The sequence below is a fragment of the Periplaneta americana genome, unplaced genomic scaffold (genome assembly GCF_040183065.1).
Source record: "Periplaneta americana isolate PAMFEO1 unplaced genomic scaffold, P.americana_PAMFEO1_priV1 scaffold_48, whole genome shotgun sequence".
NCBI classification, from domain to species: Eukaryota; Metazoa; Arthropoda; class Insecta; order Blattodea; family Blattidae; genus Periplaneta; species Periplaneta americana.
In genome coordinates this window covers 64477-87107 of record NW_027185529.1, presented here as the reverse complement: position 1 = coordinate 87107, position 22631 = coordinate 64477, and the positions used below count along the sequence as shown (strand labels likewise).

Genomic DNA, 22631 nt, shown 5'->3' with positions numbered 1-22631 from the left:
AGAAATTAGACAAATCCCACGGAATTTGTAGATTTTATTGATATTTATATAGTTAAAATCTCGCAAAAACGAAATTTTTTGAAGGATTTTTTTTTGTGGGGAAAATCGAAACCAGTGATATAATACAGTTCAATCATATATACTAAACACTCTGTCAAAGAATTAGCACAATCGGTTGGAATATAGAGATTTTATTAACATTTATAGCAAAATCGTGTTTTTACCGCAAGAAACGACGATTTTTACAATTGGACGATTTACACAAACAAACCCATATTCCTCTGCATGCGAACGTGAAATTGTTGATATATATAGGTGAATCCACATGAATTTAACATTTTCTTAAGAAATTAGACAAATCCCACGGAATTTGTAGATTTTATTGATATTTATATAAATAAATCTCGCAAAAACGAAATTTCTTTGAGGATTTTTTTTTGTGGGGAAAATCGAAACCAGTGATATAATACAGTTCAATCATGTATACTAAACAATCTGTCACAGAATTAGACCAATCGGTTAGAATATAGAGATTTTATTAACGTTTATAGCAAAATCGTGTTTTTACCGCAAGAAATGACGATTTTTACAATTGGACGATTTACACAAACAAACCCATATTCCTCTGCATGCGAACGTGAAATTGTTGTTATATATAGGTGAATCCACATGAATTTAACATTTTTTTAAGAAATTAGACAAATCCCACGGAATTTGTAGATTTTATTGATATTTATATAGTTAAAATCTCGCAAAAACGAAATTTTTTGAAGGATTTTTTTTTGTGGGGAAAATCGAAACCAGTGATATAATAAAGTTCAATTATGTATACTAAACACTCTGTGAAAGAATTAGCACAATCGGTTTGAATATAGAGATTTTATTAACGTTTATAACAAAATCGCGTTTTTACCGCAAGAAACGACGATTTTTACAATTGGACGATTTACACAAACAAACCCATATTCCTCTGCATGCGAACGTGAAATTGTTGTTATATACAGGTGACTCCACATGAATTTAACATTTTTTTAAGAAATTAGACAAATCCCACGGAATTTGTAAATTTTATTGATATTTATATAGTTAAAATCTCGCAAAAACGAAATTTTTTGAAGGATTTTTTTTTTTGTGGAGAAAATCGAGACCAGTGATATAATACAGTTCAATCATGTATACTAAACACTCTGTCAAAGAATTAGCACAATCGGTTGGAATATAGAGATTTTATTAACGATTATAGGAAAATCGTGTTTTTACCGCAAGAAAAGACGATTTTTACAATTGGACGATTTACACAAACAAACCCATATTCCTCTGCATGCGAACGTGAAATTGTTGTCATATATAGGTGAATCCACATGAATTTAACATATTTTTAAGAAATTAGACAAATCCCAAGGAATTTGTAGATTTTATATATATTTATATAGTTAAAAATCTCGCAAAAACGAAATTTTTTGAAGGATTTTTTTTGTGGGGAAAATCCAAACCAGTGATATAATACAGTTCAATTATGTATATTAAACACTCTGTGAAAGAATTAGCACAATCGGTTGGAATATAGAGGTTTTCTTAACGTTTATAGCAAAATCCTGTTTTTACCGCAAGAAACGACGATTTTTACAATTGGACGATTTACACAAACAAACCCATATTCCTCTCCATGCAAACGTGAAATTGTTCTGATTTATAGGTGAATCCACATGAATTTAACATATTTTTAAGAAATTAGACAAATCCCACGGAATTTGTAGATTTTATTGATATTTATATAGTTAAAATCTCGCAAAAACGAAATTTTTTGAAGGATTTTTTTTTTTGGGGAAAATCGAAACCAGTGATATAATACAGTTCAATCATATATACTAAACACTCTGTCAAGGAATTAGCACAATCGGTTGGAATATAGAGATTTTATTAACATTTATAGCAAAATCGTGTTTTTACCGCAAGAAACGACGATTTTTACAATTGGACGATTTACACAAACAAACCCATATTCCTCTGCATGCGAACGTGAAATTGTTGATATATATAGGTGAATCCACATGAATTTATCATTTTCTTAAGAAATTAGACAAATCCCACGGAATTTGTAGATTTTATTGATATTTATATAGTTAAAATCTCGCAAAAACGAAATTTTTTTGAGGATTTTTTTTTGTGGGGAAAATCGAAACCAGTGATATAATACAGTTCAATCATGTATACTAAACAATCTGTCACAGAATTAGCACAATCGGTTGGAATATAGAGATTTTATTAACGTTTATAGCAAAATCGTGTTTTTACCGCAAGAAATGACGATTTTTACAATTGGACGATTTACACAAACAAACCCATATTCCTCTGCATGCGACGTGAAATTGTTGTTATATATAGGTGAATCCTCATGAATTTAACATTTTTTTAAGAAATTAGACAAATCCCACGGAATTTGTAGATTTTATTGATATTTATATAGTTAAAATCTCGCAAAAACGAAATTTTTTGAAGGATTTTTTTTTGTGGGGAAAATCGAAACCAGTGATATAATAAAGTTCAATTATGTATACTAAACACTCTGTGAAAGAATTAGCACAATCGGTTTGAATATAGAGATTTTATTAACGTTTATAACAAAATCGCGTTTTTACCGCAAGAAACGACGATTTTTACAATTGGACGATTTACACAAACAAACCCATATTCCTCTGCATGCGAACGTGAAATTGTTGTTATATACAGGTGACTCCACATGAATTTAACATTTTTTTAAGAAATTAGACAAATCCCACGGAATTTGTAGATTTTATTGATATTTATATAGTTAAAATCTCGCAAAAACGTAATTTTTTGAAGGATTTTTTTTTGTGGGGAAAATCGAAACCAGTGACATAATACAGTTCAATCATGTATACTAAACACTCTGTCAAAGAATTAGCACAAGCGGTTGGAATATAGAGATTTTATTAACGTTTATAGCAAAATCGTGTTTTTACCGCAAGAAACGACGATTTTTACAATTTGACGCTTTACACAAACAAACCTTTTATTCCTCCGCATGCGAAAGTGAAATTCTTGTTATATATAGGTGAATCCACATGAATTTAACATTTTCTTAAGAAATTAGACAAATCCCACGGATTTTGTAGATTATATTGATATTTATATAGTTAAAAAACTCGCAAAAACGAAATTTTTTGAAGGATTTTTTTTGTGGGGAAAATCGAAACCAGTGACATAATACAGTTCAATCATGTATACTAAACACTCTGTGAAAGAATTAGCACAATCGGTTGGAATATAGAGATTTTATTAACGTTTATAGCAAAATCGTGTTTTTACCGCAAGAAACGACGATTTTTACCATTTGACGATTTTCTCAAACAAACCCATATTCCTCTGCATGCGAATGTGAAATTGTTGTTATATATAGGTGACTCCACATGAATTTAACATTTTTTTAAGAAATTAGACAAATCCCCCGGAATTTGTAGATTTTATTGACATTTATATAGTTAAAATCTCGCAAAAACGAAATTTTTTGAAGGATTTTTTTTTGTGGGGAAAATCGAAACCAGTGATATAATACAGTTCAGTCATGTATACTAAACACTCTGTCAAAGAATTAGCACAATCGGTTGGAATATAGAGATTTTATTAACGATTATAGCAAAATCGTGTTTTTACCGCAGGAAAAGACGATTTTTACAATTGGACGATTTACACAAACAAACCCATATTCCTCTGCATGCGAACGTGAAATTGTTGTTATATATAGGTGAATCCACATGAATTTAACATATTTTTAAGAAATTAGACAAATCCCAAGGAATTTGTAGATTTTATTGATATTTTATAGTTAAAAATCTCGCAAAAACGAAATTTTTTGAAGGATTTTTTTTGTGGGGAAAATCGAAACCAGTGATATAATACAGTTCAATCATGTATACTAAACACTCTGTCAAAGAATTAGCACAATCGGTTGGAATATAGAGATTTTATTAACGATTATAGCAAAATCGTGTTTTTACCGCAAGAAAAGACGATTTTTACAATTGGACGATTTACACAATCAAACCCATATTCCTCTGCATGCGAACGTGAAATTTTTGTTATATATAGGTGAATCCACATGAATTTAACATATTTTTAAGAAATTAGACAAATCCCAAGGAATTTGTAGATTTTATTGATATTTATATAGTTAAAAATCTCGCAAAAACGAAATTTTTTTAAGGATTTTTTTTGTGGGGAAAATCGAAACCAGTGATATAATACAGTTCAATTATGTATACTAAACACTCTGTGAAAGAATTAGCACAATCGGTTTTAATATAGAGGTTTTATTAACGTTTATAGCAAAATCGTGTTTTGACCGCAAGAAACGACGATTTTTACAATTGGACGATTTACACAAACAAACCCATATTCCTCTCCATGCGAACGTGAAATTGTTCTGATATATAGGTGAATCCACATGAATTTAACATTTTTTTAAGAAATTTGACAAATCCCACGGAATTTGTAGATTTTATTGATATTTATACAGTTAAAAAACTCGCAAAAACGAAATTTTTTGAAGGATTTTTTTTTGTGGGGAAAATCGAAACCTGTGACATAATACAGTTCAATCATGTATACTAAACACTCTGTGAAAGTATTAGCACAATCGGTCGGAATATAGAGATTTTATTAACGTTTATAGCAAAATCGTGTTTTTACCGCAAGAATCGACGATTTTTACAATTGGACGATTTACACAAACAAACCCATATTCCTCTGCATGCGAACGTGAAATTGTTGATATATATAGGTGAATCCACATGAATTTAACATTTTCTTAAGAAATTAGACAAATCCCACTGAATTTGTAGATTTTATTGATATTTATATAGTTAAAAATCTCGCAAAAACGAAATTTTTTTAAGGATTTTTTTTGTGGGGAAAATCGAAACCAATGACATAATACAGTTCAATCATGTATACTAAACACTATATCAAAGAATTAGCACAATCGGTTGGAATATAGATATTTTATTAACGATTATAGCAAAATCGTGTTTTTACCGCAAGAAACGACGATTTTTACAATTGGACGATTTACACAAACAAACCCATATTCCTCTGCATGCGAACGTGAAATTGTTGTTATATATAGGTGAATCCACATGAATTTAACATTTTCTTAAGAAATTAGACAAATCCCACAGAATTTGTAGATTATATTGATATTTATATAGTTAAAAAACTCGCAAAAACGAAATTTTTTGAAGGATTTTTTTTTGTGGGGAAAATCGAAACCAGTGACATAATACAGTTCAATCATGTATACTAAACACTCTGTGAAAGAATTAGCACAATCGGTTGGAATATAGAGATTTTATTAACGTTTATAGCAAAATCGTGTTTTTACCGCAAGAAACGACGATTTTTACCATTTGACGATTTTCTCAAACAAACCCATATTCCTCTGCATGCGAATGTAAAATTGTTGTTATATATAGGTGACTCCACATGAATTTAACATTTTTTTAAGAAATTAGACAAATCCCCCGGAATTTGTAGATTTTATTGATATTTATATAGTTAAAATCTCGCAAAAACGAAATTTTTTGAAGGATTTTTTTTTGTGGGGAAAATCGAAACCAGTGATATAATACAGTTCAGTCATGTATACTAAACACTCTGTCAAAGAATTAGCACAATCGGTTGGAATATAGAGATTTTATTAACGATTATAGCAAAATCGTGTTTTTACCGCAAGAAAAGACGATTTTTACAATTGGACGATTTACACAAACAAACCCATATTCCTCTGCATGCGAACGTGAAATTGTTGTTATATATAGGTGAATCCACATGAATTTAACATATTTTTAAGAAATTAGACAAATCCTAAGGAATTTGTAGATTTTATTGATATTTTATAGTTAAAAATCTCGCAAAAACGAAATTTTTTGAAGGATTTTTTTTTGTGGGGAAAATCGAAACCAGTGATATAATACAGTTCAATCATGTATACTAAACACTCTGTCAAAGAATTAGCACAATCGGTTGGAATATAGAGATTTTATTAACGATTATAGCAAAATCGTGTTTTTACCGCAAGAAAAGACGATTTTTACAATTGGACGATTTACACAATCAAACCCATATTCCTCTGCATGCGAACGTGAAATTTTTGTTATATATAGGTGAATCCACATGAATTTAACATATTTTTAAGAAATTAGACAAATCCCAAGGAATTTGTAGATTTTATTGATATTTATATAGTTAAAAATCTCGCAAAAACGAAATTTTTTGAAGGATTATTTTTGTGGGGAAAATCGAAACCAGTGATATAATACAGTTCAATTATGTATACTAAACACTCTGTGAAAGAATTAGCACAATCGGTTTTAATATAGAGGTTTTATTAACGTTTATAGCAAAATCGTGTTTTTACCGCAAAAAACGACGATTTTTACAATTGGACGATTTACACAAACAAACCCATATTCCTCTCCATGCGAACGTGAAATTGTTCTGATATATAGGTGAATCCACATGAATTTAACATTTTTTTAAGAAATTTGACAAATCCCACGGAATTTGTAGATTTTATTGATATTTATATAGTTAAAAAACTCGCAAAAACGAAATTTTTTGAAGGATTTTTTTTTGTGGGGAAAATCGAAACCAGTGACATAATACAGTTCAATCATGTATACTAAACACTCTGTGAAAGAATTAGCACAATCGGTCGGAATATAGAGATTTTATTAACGTTTATAACAAAATCGTGTTTTTACCGCAAGAATCGACGATTTTTACAATTGGACGATTTACACAAACAAACCCATATTCCTCTGCATGCGAACGTGAAATTGTTGTGATATACAGGTGACTCCACATGAATTTAACTTATTTTTAGGAAATTAGACAAATCCCACGGAATTTGTAGATTTTATTGATATTTATATAGTTAAAATCTCGCAAAAACGAAATTTTTTGAAGGATTTTTTTTTGTGGGGAAAATCGAAACCAGTGATATAATACAGTTCAATCATGTATACTAAACACTCTGTCAAAGAATTAGCACAATCGGTTGTAATATAGAGATTTTATTAACGTTTATAGCAAAATCGTGTTTTTACCGCAAGAAACGACGATTTTTACAATTGGACGATTTACACAAACAAACCCATATTCCTCTGCATGCGAACGTGAAATTGTTGATATATATAGGTGAATCCACATGAATTTAACATTTTCTTAAGAAATTAGACAAATCCCACTGAATTTGTAGATTTTATTGATATTTATATAGTTAAAAATCTCGCAAAAACGAAATTTTTTGAAGGATTTTTTTTGTGGGGAAAATCGAAACCAATGACATAATACAGTTCAATCATGGATACTAAACACTCTATCAAAGAACTAGCACAATCGGTTGGAATATAGATATTTTATTAACGATTATAGCAAAATCGTGTTTTTACCGCAAGAAACGACGATTTTTACAATTGGACGATTTACACAAACAAACCCATATTCCTCTGCATGCGAACGTGAAATTGTTGTTATATATAGGTGAATCCACATGAATTTAACCTATTTTTAAGAAATTAGACAAATCCCACGGAATTTGTAGATTTTATTGATATTTATATAGTTAAAATCTCGCAAAAACGAAATTTTTTTGAGGATTTTTTTTTTTGTGGGGAAAATCGAAACCAGTGATATAATACAGTTCAATCATGTATACTATACAATCTGTCACAGTATTAGCACAATCGGTTGGAATATAGAGATTTTATTAACGTTTATACAAAATCGTGTTTTTACCGCAAGAAACGACGATTTTAACAATTGGACGATTTACACAAACAAACCCATATTCCTCTGCATGCGAACGTAAAATTGTTGTTATATATAGGTGAATCCACATGAATTTAACATTTTCTTAAGAAATTAGACAAATCCCCCGGAATTTGTAGATTTTATTGATATTTATATAGTTAAAATCTCGCAAAAACGAAATTTTTTGAAGGATTTTTTTTTGTGGGGAAAATCGAAACCAGTGACATAATACAGTTCAATCATGTATACTAAACACTCTGTGAAAGAATTAGCACAATCGGTTGGAATATAGAGATTTTATTAACGTTTATAGCAAAATCGTGTTTTTACCGCAAGAAACGACGATTTTTACCATTTGACGATTTTCTCAAACAAACCCATATTCCTCTGCATGCGAATGTAAAATTGTTGTTATATATAGGTGACTCCACATGAATTTAACATTTTTTTAAGAAATTAGACAAATCCCCCGGAATTTGTAGATTTTATTGATATTTATATAGTTAAAATCTCGCAAAAACGAAATTTTTTGAAGGATTTTTTTTTTTGTGGGGAAAATCGAAACCAGTGATATAATACAGTTCAATCATGTATACTAAACAATCTGTCACAGAATTAGCACAATCGGTTGGAATATAGAGATTTTATTAACGTTTATAGCAAAATCGTGTTTTTACCGCAAGAAACGACGATTTTAACAATTGGACGATTTACACAAACAAACCCATATTCCTCTGCATGCGAACGTAAAATTGTTGTTATATATAGGTGAATCCACATGAATTTAACATTTTCTTAAGAAATTAGACAAATCCCACGGAATTTGTAGATTATATTGATATTTATATAGTTAAAAAACTCGCAAAAACGAAATTTTTTGAAGGATTTTTTTTTGATCGGAAAATCGTAACCAGTGACATAATACAGTTCAATCATGTATACTAAACACTCTGTGAAAGAATTAGCACAATCGGTTGGAATATAGAGATTTTATTAACGTTTATAGCAAAATCGTGTTTTTACCGCAAGAAACGACGATTTTTACCATTTGACGATTTTCTCAAACAAACCCATATTCCTCTGCATGCGAATGTGAAATTGTTGTTATATATAGGTGACTCCACATGAATTTAACATTTTTTAAAGAAATTAGACAAATCCCACGGAGTTTGTAGATTTTATTGATATTTATATAGTTAAAATCTCGCAAAAACGAAATTTTTTGAAGGATTTTTTTTTGTGGGGAAAATCGAAACCTGTGATATAATACAGTTCAGTCATGTATACTAAACACTCTGTCAAAGAATTAGCACAATCGCTTGGAATATAGAGATTTTATTAACGATTATAGGAAAACCGTGTTTTTACCGCAAGAAAAGACGATTTTTACAATTGGACGATTTACACAAACAAACCCATATTCCTCTGCATGCGAACGTGAAATTGTTGTTATATATAGGTGAATCCACATGAATTTAACATATTTTTAAGAAATTAGACAAATCCCAAGGAATTTGTAAATTTTATTGATATTTATATAGTTAAAAATCTCGCAAAAACGAAATTTTTTGAAGGATTTTTTTTGTGGGGAAAATCGAAACCAGTGATATAATACAGTTCAATCATGTATACTAAACACTCTGTCAAAGAATTAGCACAATCGGTTGGAATATAGAGATTTTATTAACGATTATAGCAAAATCATGTTTTTACCGCAAGAAAAGACGATTTTTACAATTGGACGATTTACACAATCAAACCCATATTCCTCTGCATGCGAACGTGAAATTGTTGTTATATACAGGTGAATCCACATGAATTTAACGTATTTTTAAGAAATTAGACAAATCCCAAGGAATTTGTAGATTTTATATATATTTATATAGTTAAAAATCTCGCAAAAACGAAATTTTTTGAAGGATTTTTTTTGTGGGGAAAATCGAAACCAGTGATATAATACAGTTCAATTATGTATACTAAAAACTCTGTGAAAGAATTAGCACAATCGGTTGGAATATAGAGGTTTTCTTAACGTTTATAGCAAAATCGTGTTTTTACCGCAAGAAACGACGATTTTTACAATTGGACGATTTACACAAACAAACCCATATTCCTCTCCATGCAAACGTGAAATTGTTCTGATTTATAGGTGAATCCACATGAATTTAACATTTTTTTAAGAAATTTGACAAATCCCACGGAATTTGTAGATTTTATTGATATTTATATAGTTAAAAAACTCGCAAAAACGAAATTTTTTGAAGGATTTTTTTTGTGGGGAAAATCGAAACCAGTGACATAATACAGTTCAATCATGTATACTAAACACTCTGTGAAAGAATTAGCACAATCGGTTGGAATATAGAGATTTTATTAACGTTTATAACAAAATCGTGTTTTTACCGCAAGAATCGACGATTTTTACAATTGGACGATTTACACAAACAAACCCATATTCCTCTGCATGCGAACGTGAAATTGTTGTGATATACAGGTGACTCCACATGAATTTAACATATTTTTAAGAAATTAGACAAATCCCACGGAATTTGTAGATTTTATTGATATTTATATAGTTAAAATCTCGCAAAAACGAAATTTTTTGAAGGATTTTTTTTTTGTGGGGAAAATCGAAACCAGTGATATAATACAGTTCAATCATATATACTAAACACTCTGTCAAAGAATTAGCACAATCGGTTGGAATATAGAGATTTTATTAACATTTATAGCAAAATCGTGTTTTTACCGCAAGAAACGACGATTTTAACAATTGGACGATTTACACAAACAAACCCATATTCCTCTGCATGCGAACGTGAAATTGTTGATATATATAGGTGAATCCACATCAATTTAACATTTTCTTAAGAAATTACACAAATCCCATGGAATTTGTAGATTATATTGATATTTATATAGTTAAAATCTCGCAAAAACGAAATTTTTTTGAGGATTTTTTTTTGTGGGGAAAATCGAAACCAGTGATATAATACAGTTCAATCATGTATACTAAACAATCTGTCACAGAATTAGCACAATCGGTTGGAATATAGAGGTTTTATTAACGTTTATAGCAAAATCGTGGTTTTACCGCAAGAAATGACGATTTTTACAATTGGACGATTTACACAAACAAACCCATATTCCTCTGCATGCGAACGTGAAATTGTTGTTATATACAATTGACTCCACATGAATTTAACTTATTTTTAAGAAATTAGACAAATCCCACGGAATTTGTAGATTTTATTGATATTTATATAGTTAAAATCTCGCAAAAACGAAATTTTTTGAAGGATTTTTTTTTGTGGGGAAAATCGAAACCAGTGATATAATACAGTTCAATCATGTATACTAAACACTCTGTCAAAGAATTAGCACAATCGGTTGGAATATAGAGATTTTATTAACGTTTATAGCAAAATCGTGTTTTTACCGCAAGAAACGACGATTTTTACAATTGGACGATTTACACAAACAAACCCATATTCCTCTGCATGCGAACGTGAAATTGTTGATATATATAGGTGAATCCACATGAATTTAACATTTTCTTAAGAAATTAGACAAATCCCACAGAATTTGTAGATTTTATTGATATTTATATAGTTAAAAATCTCGCAAAAACGAAATTTTTTGAAGGATTTTTTTTGTGGGGAAAATCGAAACCAATGACATAATACAGTTCAATCATGTATACTAAACACTCTATCAAAGAATTAGCACAATCGGTTGGAATATAGATATTTTATTAACGATTATAGCAAAATCGTGTTTTTACCGCAAGAAACAACGATTTTTACAATTGGACGATTTACACAAACAAACCCATATTCCTCTGCATGCGAACGTGAAATTGTTGTTATATATAGGTGAATCCACATGAATTTAACCTATTTTTAAGAAATTAGACAAATCCCACGGAATTTGTAGATTTTATTGATATTTATATAGTTAAAATCTCGCAAAAACGAAATTTTTTGAGGATTTTTTTTTTTGTGGGGAAAATCGAAACCAGTGATATAATACAGTTCAATCATGTATACTATACAATCTGTCACAGTATTAGCACAATCGGTTGGAATATAGAGATTTTATTAACGTTTATAGCAAAATCGTGTTTTTACCGCAAGAAACGACGATTTTAACAATTGGACGATTTACACAAACAAACCCATATTCCTCTGCATGCGAACGTAAAATTGTTGTTATATATAGGTGAATCGACATGAATTTAACATTTTCTTAAGAAATTAGACAAATCCCACAGAATTTGTAGATTATATTGATATTTATATAGTTAAAAAACTCGCAAAAACGAAATTTTTTGAAGGATTTTTTTTTGTGGGGAAAATCGAAACCAGTGACATAATACAGTTCAATCATGTATACTAAACACTCTGTGAAAGAATTAGCACAATCGGTTGGAATATAGAGATTTTATTAACGTTTATAGCAAAATCGTGTTTTTACCGCAAGAAACGACGATTTTTACCATTTGACGATTTTCTCAAACAAACCCATATTCCTCTGCATGCGAATGTAAAATTGTTGTTATATATAGGTGACTCCACATGAATTTAACATTTTTTTAAGAAATTAGACAAATCCCCCGGAATTTGTAGATTTTATTGATATTTATATAGTTAAAATCTCGCAAAAACGAAATTTTTTGAAGGATTTTTTTTTGTGGTTAAAATCGGAACCAGTGATATAATACAGTTCAGTCATGTATACTAAACACTCTTTCAAAGAATTAGCACAATCGGTTGGAATATAGAGATTTTATTAACGATTATAGCAAAATCGTGTTTTTACCGCAAGAAAAGACGATTTTTACAATTGGACGATTTACACAAACAAACCCATATTCCTCTGCATGCGAACGTGAAATTGTTGTTATATATAGGTGAATCCACATGAATTTAACATATTTTTAAGAAATTAGACAAATCCCAAGGAATTTGTAGATTTTATTGATATTTTATAGTTAAAAATCTCGCAAAAACGAAATTTTTTGAAGGATTTTTTTTTGTGGGGAAAATCGAAACCAGTGATATAATACAGTTCAATCATGTATACTAAACACTCTGTCAAAGAATTAGCACAATCGGTTGGAATATAGAGATTTTATTAACGATTATAGCAAAATCGTGTTTTTACCGCAAGAAAAGACGATTTTTACAATTGGACGATTTACACAATCAAACCCATATTCCTCTGCATGCGAACGTGAAATTTTTGTTATATATAGGTGAATCCACATGAATTTAACATATTTTTAAGAAATTAGAAAAATCCCAAGGAATTTGTAGATTTTATTGATATTTATATAGTTAAAAATCTCGCAAAAACGAAATTTTTTGAAGGATTTTTTTTGTGGGGAAAATCGAAACCAGTGATATAATACAGTTCAATTATGTATACTAAACACTCTGTGAAAGAATTAGCACAATCGGTTTTAATATAGAGGTTTTATTAACGTTTATAGCAAAATCGTGTTTTTACCGCAAGAAACGACGATTTTTACAATTGGACGATTTACACAAACAAACCCATATTCCTCTCCATGCGAACGTGAAATTGTTCTGATATATAGTTGAATCCACATGAATTTAACATTTTTTTAAGAAATTTGACAAATCCCACGGAATTTGTAGATTTTATTGATATTTATATAGTTAAAAAACTCGCAAAAACGAAATTTTTTGAAGGATTTTTTTTTTGTGGGAAAAATCGAAACCAGTGACATAATACAGTTCAATCATGTATACTGAACACTCTGTGAAAGAATTAGCACAATCGGTCGGAATATAGAGATTTTATTAACGTTTATAACAAAATCGTGTTTTTACCGCAAGAATCGACGATTTTTACAATTGGACGATTTACACAAACAAACCCATATTCCTCTGCATGCGAACGTGAAATTGTTGTGATATACAGGTGACTCCACATGAATTTAACTTATTTTTAAGAAATTAGACAAATTCCACGGAATTTGTAGATTTTATTGATATTTATATAGTTAAAATCTCGCAAAAACGAAATTTTTTGAAGGATTTTTTTTTGTGGGGAAAATCGAAACCAGTGATATAATACAGTTCAATCATGTATACTAAACACTCTGTCAAAGAATTAGCACAATCGGTTGGAATATAGAGATTTTATTAACGTTTATAGCAAAATCGTGTTTTTACCGCAAGAAACGACGATTTTTACAATTGGACGATTTACACAAACAAACCCATATTCCTCTGCATGAGAACGTGAAATTGTTGATATATATAGGTGAATCCACATGAATTTAACATTTTCTTAAGAAATTAGACAAATCCCACTGAATTTGTAGATTTTATTGATATTTATATAGTTAAAAATCTCGCAAAAACGAAATTTTTTGAAGGATTTTTTTTGTGGGGAAAATCGAAACCAATGACATAATACAGTTCATTCATGTATACTAAACACTCTATCAAAGAATTAGCACAATCGGTTGGAATATAGATATTTTATTAACGATTATAGCAAAATCGTGTTTTTACCGCAAGAAACGACGATTTTTACAATTGGACGATTTACACAAACAAACCCATATTTCTCTGCATGCGAACGTGAAATTGTTGTTATATATAGGTGAATCCACATGAATTTAACCTATTTTTAAGAAATTAGACAAATCCCATGGAATTTGTAGATTTTATTGATATTTATATAGTTAAAATCTCGCAAAAACGAAATTTTTTTGAGGATTTTTTTTTTTGTGGGGAAAATCGAAACCAGTGATATAATACAGTTCAATCATGTATACTATACAATCTGTCACAGTATTAGCACAATCGGTTGGAATATAGAGATTTTATTAACGTTTATAGCAAAATCGTGTTTTTACCGCAAGAAACGACGATTTTAACAATTGGACGATTTACACAAACAAACCCATATTCCTCTGCATGCGAACGTAAAATTGTTGTTATATATAGGTGAATCCACATGAATTTAACATTTTCTTAAGAAATTAGACAAATCCCCCGGAATTTGTAGATTTTATTGATATTTATATAGTTAAAATCTCGCAAAAACGAAATTTTTTGAAGGATTTTTTTTTGTGGGGAAAATCGAAACCAGTGACATAATACAGTTCAATCATGTATACTAAACACTCTGTGAAAGAATTAGCACAATCGGTTGGAATATAGAGATTTTATTAACGTTTATAGCAAAATCGTGTTTTTACCGCAAGAAACGACGATTTTTACCATTTGACGATTTTCTCAAACAAACCCATATTCCTCTGCATGCGAATGTAAAATTGTTGTTATATATAGGTGACTCCACATGAATTTAACATTTTTTTAAGAAATTAGACAAATCCCCCGGAATTTGTAGATTTTATTGATATTTATATAGTTAAAATCTCGCAAAAACGAAATTTTTTGAAGGATTTTTTTTTTGTGGGGAAAATCGAAACCAGTGATATAATACAGTTCAATCATGTATACTAAACAATCTGTCACAGAATTAGCACAATCGGTTGGAATATAGAGATTTTATTAACGTTTATAGCAAAATCGTGTTTTTACCGCAAGAAACGACGATTTTAACAATTGGACGATTTACACAAACAAACCCATATTCCTCTGCATGCGAACGTAAAATTGTTGTTATATATAGGTGAATCCACATGAATTTAACATTTTCTTAAGAAATTAGACAAATCCCACGGAATTTGTAGATTATATTGATATTTATATAGTTAAAAAACTCGCAAAAACGAAATTTTTTGAAGGATTTTTTTTTGATCGGAAAATCGTAACCAGTGACATAATACAGTTCAATCATGTATACTAAACACTCTGTGAAAGAATTAGCACAATCGGTTGGAATATAGAGATTTTATTAACGTTTATAGCAAAATCGTGTTTTTACCGCAAGAAACGACGATTTTTACCATTTGACGATTTTCTCAAACAAACCCATATTCCTCTGCATGCGAATGTGAAATTGTTGTTATATATAGGTGACTCCACATGAATTTAACATTTTTTAAAGAAATTAGACAAATCCCACGGAGTTTGTAGATTTTATTGATATTTATATAGTTAAAATCTCGCAAAAACGAAATTTTTTGAAGGATTTTTTTTTGTGGGGAAAATCGAAACCTGTGATATAATACAGTTCAGTCATGTATACTAAACACTCTGTCAAAGAATTAGCACAATCGCTTGGAATATAGAGATTTTATTAACGATTATAGGAAAACCGTGTTTTTACCGCAAGAAAAGACGATTTTTACAATTGGACGATTTACACAAACAAACCCATATTCCTCTGCATGCGAACGTGAAATTGTTGTTATATATAGGTGAATCCACATGAATTTAACATATTTTTAAGAAATTAGACAAATCCCAAGGAATTTGTAAATTTTATTGATATTTATATAGTTAAAAATCTCGCAAAAACGAAATTTTTTGAAGGATTTTTTTTGAGGGGAAAATCGAAACCAGTGATATAATACAGTTCAATCATGTATACTAAACACTCTGTCAAAGAATTAGCACAATCGGTTGGAATATAGAGATTTTATTAACGATTATAGCAAAATCATGTTTTTACCGCAAGAAAAGACGATTTTTACAATTGGACGATTTACACAATCAAACCCATATTCCTCTGCATGCGAACGTGAAATTGTTGTTATATACAGGTGAATCCACATGAATTTAACGTATTTTTAAGAAATTAGACAAATCCCAAGGAATTTGTAGATTTTATATATATTTATATAGTTAAAAATCTCGCAAAAACGAAATTTTTTGAAGGATTTTTTTTGTGGGGAAAATCGAAACCAGTGATATAATACAGTTCAATTATGTATACTAAACACTCTGTGAAAGAATTAGCACAATCGGTTGGAATATAGAGGTTTTCTTAACGTTTATAGCAAAATCGTGTTTTTACCGCAAGAAACGACGATTTTTACAATTGGACGATTTACACAAACAAACCCATATTCCTCTCCATGCAAACGTGAAATTGTTCTGATTTATAGGTGAATCCACATGAATTTAACATTTTTTTAAGAAATTTGACAAATCCCACGGAATTTGTAGATTTTATTGATATTTATATAGTTAAAAAACTCGCAAAAACGAAATTTTTTGAAGGATTTTTTTTGTGGGGAAAATCGAAACCAGTGACATAATACAGTTCAATCATGTATACTAAACACTCTGTGAAAGAATTAGCACAATCGGTTGGAATATAGAGATTTTATTAACGTTTATAACAAAATCGTGTTTTTACCGCAAGAATCGACGATTTTTACAATTGGACGATTTACACAAACAAACCCATATTCCTCTGCATGCGAACGTGAAATTGTTGTGATATACAGGTGACTCCACATGAATTTAACATATTTTTAAGAAATTAGACAAATCCCACGGAATTTGTAGATTTTATTGATATTTATATAGTTAAAATCTCGCAAAAACGAAATTTTTTGAAGGATTTTTTTTTTGTGGGGAAAATCGAAACCAGTGATATAATACAGTTCAATCATATATACTAAACACTCTGTCAAAGAATTAGCACAATCGGTTGGAATATAGAGATTTTATTAACATTTATAGCAAAATCGTGTTTTTACCGCAAGAAACGACGATTTTAACAATTGGACGATTTACACAAACAAACCCATATTCCTCTGCATGCGAACGTGAAATTGTTGATATATATAGGTGAATCCACATCAATTTAACATTTTCTTAAGAAATTACACAAATCCCATGGAATTTGTAGATTATATTGATATTTATATAGTTAAAATCTCGCAAAAACGAAATTTTTTTGAGGATTTTTTTTTGTGGGGAAAATCGAAACCAGTGATATAATACAGTTCAATCATGTATACTAAACAATCTGTCACAGAATTAGCACAATCGGTTGGAATATAGAGGTTTTATTAACGTTTATAGCAAAATCGTGGTTTTACCGCAAGAAATGACGATTTTTACAATTGGACGATTTACACAAACAAACCCATATTCCTCTGCATGCGAACGTGAAATTGTTGTTATATACAGGTGACTCCACATGAATTTAACTTATTTTTAAGAAATTAGACAAATCCCACGGAATTTGTAGATTTTATTGATATTTATATAGTTAAAATCTCGCAAAAACGAAATTTTTTGAAGGATTTTTTTTTGTGGGGAAAATCGAAACCAGTGATATAATACAGTTCAATCATGTATACTAAACACTCTGTCAAAGAATTAGCACAATCGGTTGGAATATAGAGATTTTATTAACGTTTATAGCAAAATCGTGTTTTTACCGCAAGAAACGACGATTTTTACAATTGGACGATTTACACAAACAAACCCATATTCCTCTGCATGCGAACGTGAAATTGTTGATATATATAGGTGAATCCACATGAATTTAACATTTTCTTAAGAAATTAGACAAATCCCACAGAATTTGTAGATTTTATTGATATTTATATAGTTAAAAATCTCGCAAAAACGAAATTTTTTGAAGGATTTTTTTTGTGGGGAAAATCGAAACCAATGACATAATACAGTTCAATCATGTATACTAAACACTCTATCAAAGAATTAGCACAATCGGTTGGAATATAGATATTTTATTAACGATTATAGCAAAATCGTGTTTTTACCGCAAGAAACGACGATTTTTACAATTGGACGATTTACACAAACAAACCCATATTCCTCTGCATGCGAACGTGAAATTGTTGTTATATATAGGTGAATCCACATGAATTTAACCTATTTTTAAGAAATTAGACAAATCCCACGGAATTTGTAGATTTTATTGATATTTATATAGTTAAAATCTCGCAAAAACGAAATTTTTTTGAGGATTTTTTTTTTTGTGGGGAAAATCGAAACCAGTGATATAATACAGTTCAATCATGTATACTATACAATCTGTCACAGTATTAGCACAATCGGTTGGAATATAGAGATTTTATTAACGTTTATAGCAAAATCGTGTTTTTACCGCAAGAAACGACGATTTTAACAATTGGACGATTTACACAAACAAACCCATATTCCTCTGCATGCGAACGTAAAATTGTTGTTATATATAGGTGAATCGACATGAATTTAACATTTTCTTAACCTCTTCAGTCCCGAGACAAGTTTACAATTATAAAAGTGTTTAAATATCATTTATTGGGTTTTTGGTGATACAAATACAAACTTTTACCAGTCAGAATTTTTGTCACGATCTCTGATCTTGTTTTATGCTAGGTATCATATATGATACCTCAGGATTTTATGAGGACTTTTTGGTTAACTACAGGACACTATTTTGAATCCATTTACTTTTATTTATTTTACAAAAATGCATACAAATTGCTTACAAATACTGAAAAAAAAAATGTAGAATACATTATTGCAGACTTTAATACAATTGAACATTTAGATATATTTATTATCATAATTAATTATATATAAAAATAAACAAAATATGTGTTACAAAATACAATATAGTCAAATTCTCAATATTCATGATGATATAAATTTATAAGTAGTCCAAAAATAGTTTAGTATATATGCATAAGTGGTTGCATGTCCCATACATACAAAAAACGAAATGTTAGAAATCATTTTTTATGAAATTCCAAGAAACAGTTCCGTTCTGTTGTAAAACACAAAAACATTTTGCATTCTGTGCATCTGACAAATGTCAAAGACTTACAACCAGGAGCTCAACATTTCGACTTATTTGTTTGCTCTTTATTCGTCATCTGTGGTAAATGTAAGGCCTGGTCCAATCTAGCAGCCCTGGGTGGTAAAGCTTTTGGTGTTCTAGGACGCTTCCTTCTGGAAGATCCATCACTGTCTTCTTCATCCTCCTTTTCCTCTTCATCTTCCTGTTCGTCTAATTCATCATGAATGGCAACGTTCTTTCCATCAAAATATATCAGTTTTTCTGCCACCTCAAACCGAAATAGGAAATAGGATAAAATATCTTTTTTCGCCCAACCAGATTCCATAGCAGCCTGCCTGTATTCAAGCCAGGCTGCTGCAATAGCAAAATCAAAGAAATGATGAATGACACGAATTGTCCATTTTTTTGTCCTCCCTCTCATGGCATACTTTCCCAACACCCTATCCAAGAGATCAACTCCCCCCATGTATGAATTGTACATCTTCACTGTTGCAGGGTGAGGAATTTGAATGTAAGCCTTATCCTTTTTTGACCAGCGCTTACAGTCTTCTACTGGTTCCACGCCGAATTCTGTTGATGCCAGAAAAATGGCCCTATTGTCAAACCACTTGAGGAGAGCTAGTTTGTCATCATTTCTCACCACTTGATCGTAGCTACCCCTACCTTCTTTCTTCATATTAGTGTCATTTTTAATTGAACCTTTTTTGGTACACGACTAACCATTATAGTTCCAGTTGCCGAAATGTTTCTTAGGATCAAGCAATCAAGTATCTCAACAGACGTAAAATAACTATCTATGAAAATAGACGACCCAGGTGGCAAAGAATCTGCAAGTTTCAGAACAACTCGCCCACCCACATCAAGCTTTTCTGGAACAGTGCTTTTCTCTGAATATATTTCCTTTCCTTTTCCTTCATACATCATGAAGTCAAGAGGTAGGCCAGAAGGGGTTGACAAAACAAAATTCTTCAATCCCACAGGATGTGGCTTTCCTTTGATATATTGGCGCATGCGCACATGTCCGTGAAATGGAATCATCTGTTCATCAATTGAAACATTTTTATTTCTGCGATGTTGTAGACATGCATCTCTAATACTGTTTAACATTGGTCTCACCTTCCAAAAACTGTCCTGCTTTTGATCCTGAGGAACAGCGTTGTCATCAACAACCTTAATACTTCTGCGAAGCAAATAAAATCTATCTCTGGCCATATTTTCTGCTACCAGCGGGTAGCGGGTTCTGCTCTCCCAACACATCCTTAGTCTTGGGAACCCCAAGAGCACAGCTACAATACTAACGCCCCAAAACTTTCTAATGTCTCGTCCAGTGCAGTTTAGAGATTTCCCGGTTAGAGATACATGCTTCAAATTTGTGAAATGCGCCATTTCATCAAAAAATGAAGGTCGCAGGTGCTTACTGAAGTACTCGAAAGGATCCTTTACTTCTGATAGCTCAGGTGATGAAACATTCTCAAAAGTCAATGGCGACTGGAATCTAAAAAAAAAAAAAAAAAAAAACAAAAAACAAAATTTTATAAGAATATAATACTTATTTCCATTTCCCTCTATTTGTAGCTGTAGATATGTTTAGTCACAATTTCTAACAACTTACACATTTTTGTGCCTCCAAATAACGGCCCTTCGTTGTATCTCCGCAAGAGTTAGCGACTCATCTTCAGAATCAGATGAACTTTCATCGATCACAGGAGTTGGAGGTCTAGGAACTATGATATCTTCATCATTGTCTTCTTCGTCCTCAATCTCAAAGTCAGAATCATTGGGATTGATGTTGTTGACAAGTTCAGTTATTTCGTTCGTAGTCAAGGCTAAAATAAATCAAACATAACCTCACATTCTCATAATGATATAGAGCACATAGTGAAGATTACTGTATTGTAAAGAATGATATTTTGAATTATACAAGCATGGAATAGCAGATATCACGCATATCTACTACACAAAATTATAGTAATGGGATTTATAAAAAGTCATGCTAGTGACCGAAGGTATCACCAATGATACCTCATAAAAAACAGTGTTGTACGCCTATCTGAAAAGACTAACAATGTTTCTATTATTATTAGGTGAATTGTTAATATGTAAGAATGTATCAACAAATAAAGTTCTTTCATTTAACATGTAACAAATCAACAATTACCTTTGCTTTTCTCCGCCATGCTGCTGACTAGACGAAATGATAAATTCAATCAGCTGGTGACATCTAGTGGCAAGAAAAATTAACAAAAACAAATGATAGGCAGAGAGCGCAGATGGTATAGAATATGATACCTCAGGTCACGGATCTATATACGCGCATAACGAATGACAAATGAATAAAGAGCTGAGGTATCATATATGATACCTAAGGACAGAGGAGGTTAAGAAATTAGACAAATCCCACAGAATTTGTAGATTATATTGATATTTATATAGTTAAAAAACTCGCAAAAACGAAATTTTTTGAAGGATTTTTTTTTGTGGGGAAAATCGAAACCAGTGACATAATACAGTTCAATCATGTATACTAAACACTCTGTGAAAGAATTAGCACAATCGGTTGGAATATAGAGATTTTATTAACGTTTATAGCAAAATCGTGTTTTTACCGCAAGAAACGACGATTTTTACCATTTGACGATTTTCTCAAACAAACCCATATTCCTCTGCATGCGAATGTAAAATTGTTGTTATATATAGGTGACTCCACATGAATTTAACATTTTTTTAAGAAATTAGACAAATCCCCCGGAATTTGTAGATTTTATTGATATTTATATAGTTAAAATCTCGCAAAAACGAAATTTTTTGAAGGATTTTTTTTTGTGGTTAAAATCGGAACCAGTGATATAATACAGTTCAGTCATGTATACTAAACACTCTTTCAAAGAATTAGCACAATCGGTTGGAATATAGAGATTTTATTAACGATTATAGCAAAATCGTGTTTTTACCGCAAGAAAAGACGATTTTTACAATTGGACGATTTACACAAACAAACCCATATTCCTCTGCATGCGAACGTGAAATTGTTGTTATATATAGGTGAATCCACATGAATTTAACATATTTTTAAGAAATTA

General features: G+C 30.5%; 1 protein-coding gene across 1 annotated transcript; it reads right to left on the bottom strand.

Annotated features, from left to right (window-relative positions):
- Window positions 1–20115: 20115 nt before the first annotated feature.
- LOC138694125 (piggyBac transposable element-derived protein 3-like) lies at window positions 20116–21728 on the bottom strand. The gene is made up of 3 exons (XM_069817736.1): window positions 21710–21728; window positions 21164–21377; window positions 20116–21046 (listed from the first exon to the last, which is right to left on the bottom strand). Exons 1-3 carry the CDS (start codon window positions 21726–21728, stop codon window positions 20224–20226), a joined length of 1056 nt encoding a protein of 351 aa, XP_069673837.1. The 3' UTR covers window positions 20116–20223.
- Window positions 21729–22631: the final 903 nt, after the last annotated feature.

Coding starts and splice junctions, on each gene's coding strand:
- LOC138694125 (XM_069817736.1), bottom strand. Junction 21,047..21,163: donor ATTTGGAGGCACAAAAATGT/GTAAGTTGTTAG, acceptor TTTTTTTTTTAG/ATTCCAGTCGCCATTGACTT.